This window comes from Pteropus alecto, unplaced genomic scaffold, assembly GCF_000325575.1.
Source record: "Pteropus alecto unplaced genomic scaffold, ASM32557v1 scaffold146, whole genome shotgun sequence".
Taxonomy (NCBI): domain Eukaryota; kingdom Metazoa; phylum Chordata; class Mammalia; order Chiroptera; family Pteropodidae; genus Pteropus; species Pteropus alecto.
Genome location: NW_006442107.1, coordinates 23,793,430 through 23,802,964, shown reverse-complemented (window position 1 = coordinate 23,802,964; position 9,535 = coordinate 23,793,430). Strand labels below are relative to the sequence as shown.

Sequence of the window (9,535 nt, the reverse complement as noted above, 5' to 3'; positions counted from 1 at the left end):
TTTTAGTTTCATAGTGCTTCATTGTTTGACTGTACCATAGTTTATTCCCTAGCGATGGGCATTTGGGTTGTTTACAGGTATGCTATCATGCATAGTGCTGCAGCGAATAGCCTTGTGCATTCTCTTTTCAAATTTTTGCTTGCGTATGTTTGGAATAGATTTCTAGAAGATTGTAGAGTAAAGACTATAAGTTCAAATGTTTCATATTAGAGGTTCACTAACCTTTTAAAAAATATATGAATAGTTTTATTTATTCTCAAAATATTAGCTAGCTGGAGATGTAGGAGGTGGATAAAGGTGTAGGGATGGTAAAAGTCTCAGTTAACATGGTTCCTCTCCTCACTGAGAACAGTAGCAAACCCTGGGAAGATTGGTTATGTTGTCTCAGGGAGAAGCTTAGTGACCTTTCAGGTGATGCTTTGAGGTCTACTACAGCTGCCAGTCTACCAGTTGATTCCCTGCTGCATTATAGTACACAGAGAAATGGTATTCAGAGGAAAGGATGTGGCCAAATTGCATTCTGCATAAGCTTAAGATTCCATAACTATTTGAAAGAAAATAGTTATGGCAATATTGTTTTATGTCTTGATCTCCCTTTTTTTAATTTATAGATTACTCTCAAGTTGAGAGTTCTTGGGTTTAAGGCTCAAAAGAGCCTGTAACCTCATATACTTTAAAATAGAGCAATCAAAGCTTTCTTCTGAAGGAAAGTGCTTGCCAACTAGAGAGGCATATGGTCAAAATACCTCAAAGAAGTATATAGGTTACCAGCAAGTCATTTTAAAAATCAGTTTTTATGAGTCAGACTGTTTAAACTCACTGGGGATGTTTCTAGTATTAAAAATAGGTATGTGCCTGTGCCATCATATAACTCTTTACCTATCCTATAAGTTTGGATTTTTCTATATATATTTTTCTTAAGCAGGATACCAGTTTATTAATTTTAAAAAATGCTCTGTGCTTCCTGATGGTTTTTTTCCTTCTCAAAGTATCCTATACCCCTTTTATCCACACCTCAGTGGCTTTGACCCTTTCTATGTTTCCAGTGGTTTACAGTAGGATCTGATCCATTTAAGGACAAGTGTAAACGATAATTTCGCTTAATATTTTGAAGACTTTAGGGTGAATGGAAGCACCATAACAGATTTTTTAGAGAAAATAGTAAATGACATACAAACAAATGAGTCTTTTCTTTGGCAGGAGTAGGTTAGCCCTGAAACATGGGTTTTTTGTACTAGAAAATCGAGTTAACAAAGGCAGTATTCTCTTTCTTGGATACATTATAGAATGTCAATTCATGAATTTATACAGTATTACAATACTGTATAATATAGTATGCCTGTTTATTAGGCTATCATATTTTACCTCCTAACCTAATTGTTATTTTCAGCCAGTCAAAGGTGAAAATAGGAGGTTGTATTTAGCTTTTTCAGAGAAAAATATTCATAAAAATACCTCACATATAGTAGGCACTTAATAAATATTTATTGAAGAATAAATGAAGAAGTATTTATTTTTCTAACATACTGAATAAGCATTTCAAATAAAATAAATGAATGTTTTGGGATTATTTCTCTCCCGGACTCTCACCTTTGTTAATTTAAAACCTAAAACTAAAGATCTTTGTAGTAACAAATGGATTCATTTTAAATTTAATTTATTTTTTCCCCAGAGAGACTGGCTTACCAAACTTTCCTCATATTGAGGTGATTCGGAAAAAAGAAGACAGAAGAAAATTGCCCGGACACACATGTAAGGAATGTGAAATTGTAAGTACTACATAAATACTCTTCAGTTGGTTTTTTTTTAAGTATGGCTTTATAGATGATAAATGCATGATTTAAAAAAGCATAGATACAAACCATGTTTGTATCTAGGAACCTAGTCTGAGCCAGGAATAACAGAATGAATAAAGAGTATACTGGCCTGAAACTGAGAGAGGTAAATAGATGAAAATGAAAGCCCTCAATTTCTCTTTAGATTTTTATTAGGTGAATCTGAAGCCTACGTACAAGTTCTTATTACCACCTTAAGATATTTCTGCCATTTTTTTCTATATTTATTTGTATTTTAATTTTTTTCTCCTTGAGTTATGTTACAGAAAGGGCTGTTATATACTGTTTGGGGGAAATTTTGATATTTCAATAGGAAACTTTACTATAACGTTTATTACACCAACAGTTTCAGGAAATGAGATATTATTCATAATTGTTTTTCTAAATAATTGATACAACCATAAGCTTTTATGTTTTTCCCCAGACACCTTCCTTTCTAAACAAAATGTAATGAATAAACTCTGTTTCATCCTTAGAACACAATTATATTTTCCTTTTCTACATTAGCTGTCTTGATAATACAATTAATGATATATAGATAGTACTAATCATCCTAATACTAAATAGTTCCAGGGAGGTTCTGTGTTCTTGAAACATGCTGTTTTTATTTCTTCCTGGTTATCTATTAGCTATCAGATGCCTGTTTCCAGCAATTTACTTCTCTTTTTAAATTTCTTTTTTAACTGTGAGCTAGAAAATTTGGTAACCAAGCACATTAAAGTTATAGATGACTAGATTATAGTACAGGTAAGCATTTGGTGAGAAATATGCTCCCATACACTAATAGTGGGAGTGTAAATTGGCATCACTGTTTTGGAAAGCGGTTTGGCAATACAAGCAAAACCTGCTGTATTATGAGTTTTCGTAACACAAATTGAATATATCATGATTTCTTAACTAAGGAACATGGTCTACACTAAGTAAACCTCCAGCTTTTAGTTATAACCATAACTCTTTACAATCTGGAACTAATATTACCAGTTAGAAAAAAGCTCCTTTTGCTAGAAACACTGTTAATTTGCTTTGCTTCTCTTAGAAATCATTTCCTTTGCTATTATCCAATTTCCAAAAAACATTGTTTCATAGATTTTATTCTGTCTGTTTAGTTGTTTAAGGTAGGAGGGTAAATCTGTTCTCTGTTACTCCCTCATGACCAGGAGTAAAAGTGCCAGTCCCATGTGTTTAAATATAATCTATATGCTTGTAGTTACTAAATTTATCCCTTTGCCTAGTCCACACGGAATATGTAATAACATGTATATGTGTAATAATCATCTCAAATTTCACATGCCCAAAAGCAGACATACAATTAGTACCTACGATTCCCAAACCTCACCTTTTAGTCTCCTGCATGTTCCTTCCTCTAGTTGTTTAAAACAAAAATCTTATAGTTATCCTCTACTCTTTTTTGTTTCAATATCAATAACTGATCCATCAGCAAATCCCATTGATTGTACCTTCAAAAGATATCCCATTTCCAGCCACTTCTTATCTCCACCATTAACCCCCTGGACCAAAGTGACCTCCTCATGTTTTTATTAATAAACAATTTTTAAAATTGTTTTAAATTTTAATTAGTTTCAGGTATACAGTACATTGGTTAGGCATCATATAGTTAGTAAATGATCCCCCCAATTGCTCCCTCCCTCCCCTGACCCTCCACTTAGCCAATATATTAATGCTAATTGCATTCCCTATGCCAAACTCCCTATCCCCGTGACCATCCATCAACTACTAATTTGTACTTCTTTAACCCTTCACCCCATTCTCTCAGCTCCCCAACCCCGCTCCCCTCTATCCAACACCAAATTCTTTACTATATTTGTGAGTCTTTTTTTGATTAGTTCTTTTTATTCCTTAAATTCTGCATGTAAGTGAAATCATGTAGTGTTTATCTTTCTCTGTCTGACTTAAATACCTTCTAGGTCGATCAAGGCAATATCTTTTTCCATCCCCTTCCTTTTCATATGTAAGAGTCTTGTTTTCTTATTCTTTCAGCCACTTTATCTTTTGGTTGGAGCACTTAATTCTTTTCCATTTAAGGTACTTATCAATAGGAATGTAGTTGTTACCATTCTTTTTTTTATTAAAGAAGTCCCTCCAACATTTCTTGTAATACTGGCTTAGTGGTGATAAATTCCTTTAGCTTATTTTTGTCTAGGAAGCTCTTTATCTGTCTTTGAACTCTAAATGATAGCTTTGCTGGATAAAGTATTCTTGGTTGTAGATCCTGAGTTTTCATCACGTTGAAGATTTTTTGCCAAGTCCTTCCGTCCTGCATAGTTTCTTTTGAGAAATCAGCTGCCAGTCTTATGGGTGCTCTCTTGTAGGTAACTATCTGCTTTTCTCTTGCTGCTTTTAAGATTCTCTCTTTGAATTTAAACTCTGGCATTTTAATTATGATGTGTCTTGGTTTGGGCCTCTTTGGGTTCCTGGTTTTTGGTACTATCTGAGCATCCTGGAGTTGTATATTTATTTCCTTCACCAGGTTAGAGAAGTTTTCCATCATTATTACTTCAAATAACTCTTCAATGTCTTTTTTTCCTCGGGTACCCTGATGACACAGATATTTTTACCTTTATTATTACAGTCTTGGCATCTTTTTTCCTGCCATTCTAATTGAGTTTCTTCCTCTTCTTTATTCATTTTGTTTATTCCTTTGTTTATTCCATTTAATATACTTCTCATCTCAGATAATGTGTTCTCCATTTCATACTGGTTCCCTTTTATAATTTCAATTTACATTTTTATCTCTTTGTTGGAGTTCTCTACACTTCCCAAAAATTCATTGAGCATCTTAATAACTAGTGTTTTGAACTCTGCATCTGTTCCATTACTTCACTCCATTATATCTGGATCTCTGCTCTGTTGTTATATGGTTTCTGCTTCTTGTCTTCCCATTTTGGCTGCCTTTCCGTGTCTGTTTCTGTGTACTAAGCAAAGCTCCTAAGTCTCCCGGTCTTATTAGTGTGGATTTGTGAAGTAGGTGTCCAATGGCACAGACCTGAGGAGTTCACCTGCAGGCCAAATTTAGCCCAAGCTTCTACCCCTCCGGGGCCACCTGTTAAGAGTCAACAAGCAATCTCCAGATGCTGTGAGTATAGTTTCCTCAAAAGGCCACACCAGAAACTGATGCCAGCTGCCTCCACCAGTGTGAGTCTCAGCAAGGAGCACCTGACTCACTGAGGACATACCTGAATGTGGCTCGGGTGGGGCCCGAGCTGGGGTAGGCGGGATTTCAAGGAATCCTCTGGGCGGTGCAACCTCTGGTATCCAGTTTGATGATGTCACAGCTATAGCAGAGCTGTGTCCAGGTGTACTGGTAGCGGGGAGGGCTCAACAGGGAACAATGGATACCACCAGCACTTTGTATCAAGTCAGTCTCGCTTCGGCCCTCACTCCGACAGTGTCTCCCTGTAAGTCCTGGTGCCCGCTACGTGCAGCTTAATGGGCACTGGTGCTCAGAGTGAGCAGGTCTGTCACCGCAAAAATCCACTCGTGGACGCAGCTCCTTCAAGAGGCGTCTGCCGCTGCCACAACCTCTGTCTCACTCAGCTGCTTAGGACTGGGTCGTCCCGCGTCCTCGCCCTGTCCTACCTTCTGCTGCAGGGTGATTTCCTGGACTTCTCCTTAGTTGTATGGCTTGTTCATCTAGATCCCAAGTGACTTTTTCTTGCTGCTGCTCCTTGTTTCCATCACAACTTTGATTTGGTCGCCAGAGGGATGAACAGTTTTTATCATCTATGCCATTTTTTTCTTCCTCCCTCAATAAACAATTTTTTAGAGCAATTGTAGGTTCACAGCAAAATTGAGCAGAAAATACAGAGAGTTCCCATATACTCCCATCCCCATTCTCCTGTTCTTTTTATTCTTATCTCTTCACTGTATGGTTTCAACACAGCAATGAATGGACATTTTTTCCTAATAATCTTTTTAGAATTAAAATTAAATCGGTCACTCCTCTACCTAAAACCCTTAAATGTCTTCCCATCTCGCTAGGAAATAGAATCTAAAGTCCTTATCAAGGACAGCGAACTCTGGCACCCCAATTTTTCTCTTCATTTTCTACCGCTTTCTTACTTGCTGTGTTACAGCCACACTAGCCCAGGTTGTTTGTGAATACATTATAATTTGGTGGCAGTGGTTTTCCAATATTAAGTGATAACCATGATTCTCTAAGAGCATCTTATCTCACTTTTCAGGCTAAGGTAGCAAAGGCTTATATTCATGCTAATGAGAAAGATGAAAAAGATACCCCCAAAAAAAGTTATTTCAGAGATACTCCAAAGCCTTTAATTAAATTATATAAAAGAAAAATGTGTGAAAGCCCTTTACTTCAAACTTAAATTCTGATCCTCAGTCTGCCACTTTCAATAGGTGATACCTTTGGTAAATTCACTTTGATTTTCAGTTTCTCAACTGTAAAATGGAATTAACTGGATTATGTGATTCTATATCTGTGTTCTATTAAACGTTACACTACTGCTTTGTTTTCTTTAGATCTAGAACTTGGAGACCTATACAGTTTTTACATAAAAATTTTATCCTTGTTTGCATGAAGTTCATGATTGCATTTGCAAAAAATAATATGCCTTTGATCCTGATTGATAAGTACAGTTTAAGGGAGAAGTCATGAACCCTACAACATTCAAAGCTAAAATTTATTTTTAAAACCTGTAGCGATAGAAAATTACTTCAAAACACATTATGTCCAAATAACAATTGAAAAAAGTGCTATTCAAAGTTCATTTTTGTTACTGGTCTGACAAAGATGAAGAGTTTGTACCAGTATGTAAATCAGCTGTGTCACTAAGTAAATTCAGCTGGCACTTTTTTACATTGTAAGACTTTATTGACAGTATGTTGATTTACATTGTAATACAAGCTCTTTTTCTCATTTGTGAAGCAAACATTTCACAGAGGAGCAGTAATTATTATTGGAAAATAATTAATACTGTTATAGGGAGTACTAAGTTTCCTTGGTAGGCCTAATACTTCAATAAATAGCTTTCTTAGCTTCAAGTTTATAATCAATAAGCATAACACTCCATTTATTATTCCTAAGTGAAAAACTTACCAGTTTTTATTTTTAGTATTATGCAGATATTCCAGCAGAAGAAAGAGAAAAGAAATTGGCTTCCTGTTCAAGACACCGATTCCGCTACATTCCACCCAACACACCAGAGAATTTCTGGGAAGTTGGTTTTCCTTCCACTCAGACTTGTATGGAAAGAGGTAAGAGTATAGATTATAATATTTTGGAATTAATTTTTTTTTGATACTGTATATACCCAAGTCTCACTTTTCCCCCATGGTTCTCTTTACCTTTTGCTGCAAGCTGGGAGCTAGTTTTGTGACATAAAAACAAATTTCCAAAAATAAAAGGCTTACTTTCAACTCTTCAATTGGAATCAGAGGTTTTTTATAATCACTTTAGTGTGATCATGTGTACATTATCCTGGTTTATCAATCAGATTTCAGAAAGTAATTTCATGATATCATCAAAACGACTTTTAATAACAAATAACCTTACAAAAGTTGCCGGCAAAGTTATATTGTTTAAAAAAACACATCTTTTTAAAGTGACTACTCTGAATTATAGATTTTAAAACCTCACTTATCCAGAATGCTTGGTATTTACAAACCATATAAGTAAAAGGACCTTTGTTTGGAAGATTGTTGACATACAAACTAGCTCCTTCAAATATGGCACTTATATTTAATATAATTTAAGAATGTATACAACTTTAAAGCTCCAGATGTTTAGTAGTAAGGTAGTTTTTCCAAAAGATGCAAAGTCTTTGACAGCCATTACTGTATTTCCACCTTCTCATTCATAAGCTAGATTAAATCCTGTTTGACATCATGTCTCTGCCTGGTCATCAAATAGAATTAGACAATCTGGATAAAGCCTGTGAGAGTTATCTGAGATAACGTATATAGCATACTTTACAGATGTTTGCTGCTATTATTGCTAGTATGAATGAGGAAACTGATGCTAAAGAGTGAAATCATTCATTAGCATCACTCAGCTAATTATCAGAAGAATCATGTAAATTCAGAAAGCATTAAATAAAACAAATGTTTACTGGATATATGCTGAAAGAAATGTATGTTGCAAAGATAGTCTTCTAAATTTGTAATTTGTTTTTAAGGTTACATTAAGGAAGATCTTGATCCTTGTCCTCGTCCAAAAAGACGGCAGCCTTACAATGCAATCTTTTCTCCAAAAGGCAAGGAGCAGAAGACATAGATGTCGAAGCAAAAACAGGATAGAGAACAACTTTTTTCTTTTTTTTTTCTTTTAGTTATTTATAGCTAAAGTTGGTATTAAACATGGTTTTTTTAATCTTCTATAAACTGATTTATAAATCATTTTTCTATTGAAAATGTTTTTTAAATGGCATTTACCCACCACACAAACAACTATTTAAAATGTGGATAGGTTTAAGTCAAATTTTCTTGCTTTTGCACCTTTAAAACAATGAAGTGCTTTCATTTTGCACTCTAACTTAAGATTTGTTTATTTACTTTTTTTATATCACGTAATTACAATTTTGAAAATATGATAGTTGTAATCTGTGATTTATTGCCTTTCAAATCTTTTTACTCCATCTTCCTTTGGTATTTACTTTCAGCAGTGACTTCATGTTAATCATTACAGTATATACTGTTTGGTTCTGAATGTGATTCTGAATTTTTTTACAATCCTATTATAGCTTCTAGTGAGCATTTTTCTTCCCTTCCCCAAATTGTTTATCCTGTGTTTGATTTTTGTTCTCTGCTGACAGTCAACTAATCTCCCCAAAATAATAGCAACCATTCATTCATTGGCCACTTAATTCAATGCCAGGAACTGTTTTGCTCTTCACATAGATTTTTCTCTTTTAACCCCGGATAATCTTATGAATTTATGTATCAGCTTAACATTAAGCTGCCAAAAGTGGATTCAAAAAAAAAAAAAGACAGATTAAACAACAAATGACTGATTTTATTTTTCTCACATTAAAAAGTCTGGAGGTCGGCAGTCCAAGACTGGTAATGCAGCTCTGTGATGCCCTCATACACCTGGATTTCTTCTAGCTTTATGCTATTTCATACTCTTTATGTGCCCTTCATTCTTTTAACTATAAAATAGTTAGACCACCTCTAACATCGTTCATATTCATGTTCCAGGCAGGAAGAAGGGAAAATAAAAAAAGCCTATATCATTTGTTTTTGTCTCTCTTTAAAAAGTTTTCCAGAAGGCCTCACCCAATAACTTCCTCTGTTTCTCAGTGGCCAGAATTGTCACTTGGCTACTTCTAACAACCAAGAGATGAAATTAGAGCCCAGGATTGCCTAATTTCAGAATCAGAGCTTGTATCTAGCTTAGTGTTTCTAAAGGCCAGGAGATTGATAGACACCTGGATTTGAACAGGGCACCATAGAATTTTGCTTTTTAAAAGGCAGGCTAAGCAGAGACAGCAAGAAATTGTCTACCTGATAGTAGCTTTACGGTAATCCAACCCTTTATAACTAGCATTTTTCATTTTATCTTTAGTCACCTTGCGCAAGTTTGGGTGAACTGAGTTCTCTCTTCTTTTGTATCTGCTATTAAATAGCTCTACCTTTAAATGAAGTTATGAAAATAGACACTTTTTAAAAACACTTGAGTGAAAAGAATGTATTTAAATGCAAAATTGCAGTGTACGATGCAT

The 9,535-nt window shown here is 34.9% G+C and overlaps 1 protein-coding gene across 5 annotated transcripts in view; it reads left to right on the top strand.

Moving 5' to 3' along the window:
- RBBP8 (RB binding protein 8, endonuclease) overlaps positions 1 to 9,046 on the top strand; it is a 73,697-nt gene extending 64,651 nt beyond the window's left edge. For all 5 annotated transcript variants that reach the window (XM_006920032.3, XM_015595728.2, XM_015595729.2 and 2 more), the window contains 3 exons: positions 1,673 to 1,769; positions 6,929 to 7,070; positions 7,991 to 9,046. In XM_006920032.3, coding sequence (XP_006920094.1) covers positions 1,673 to 1,769; positions 6,929 to 7,070; positions 7,991 to 8,088 — 337 coding nt within the window. In that variant the 3' untranslated portion in view covers positions 8,089 to 9,046. The remainder of the gene's footprint in view (positions 1 to 1,672; positions 1,770 to 6,928; positions 7,071 to 7,990) is intronic.
- Positions 9,047 to 9,535: the final 489 nt, after the last annotated feature.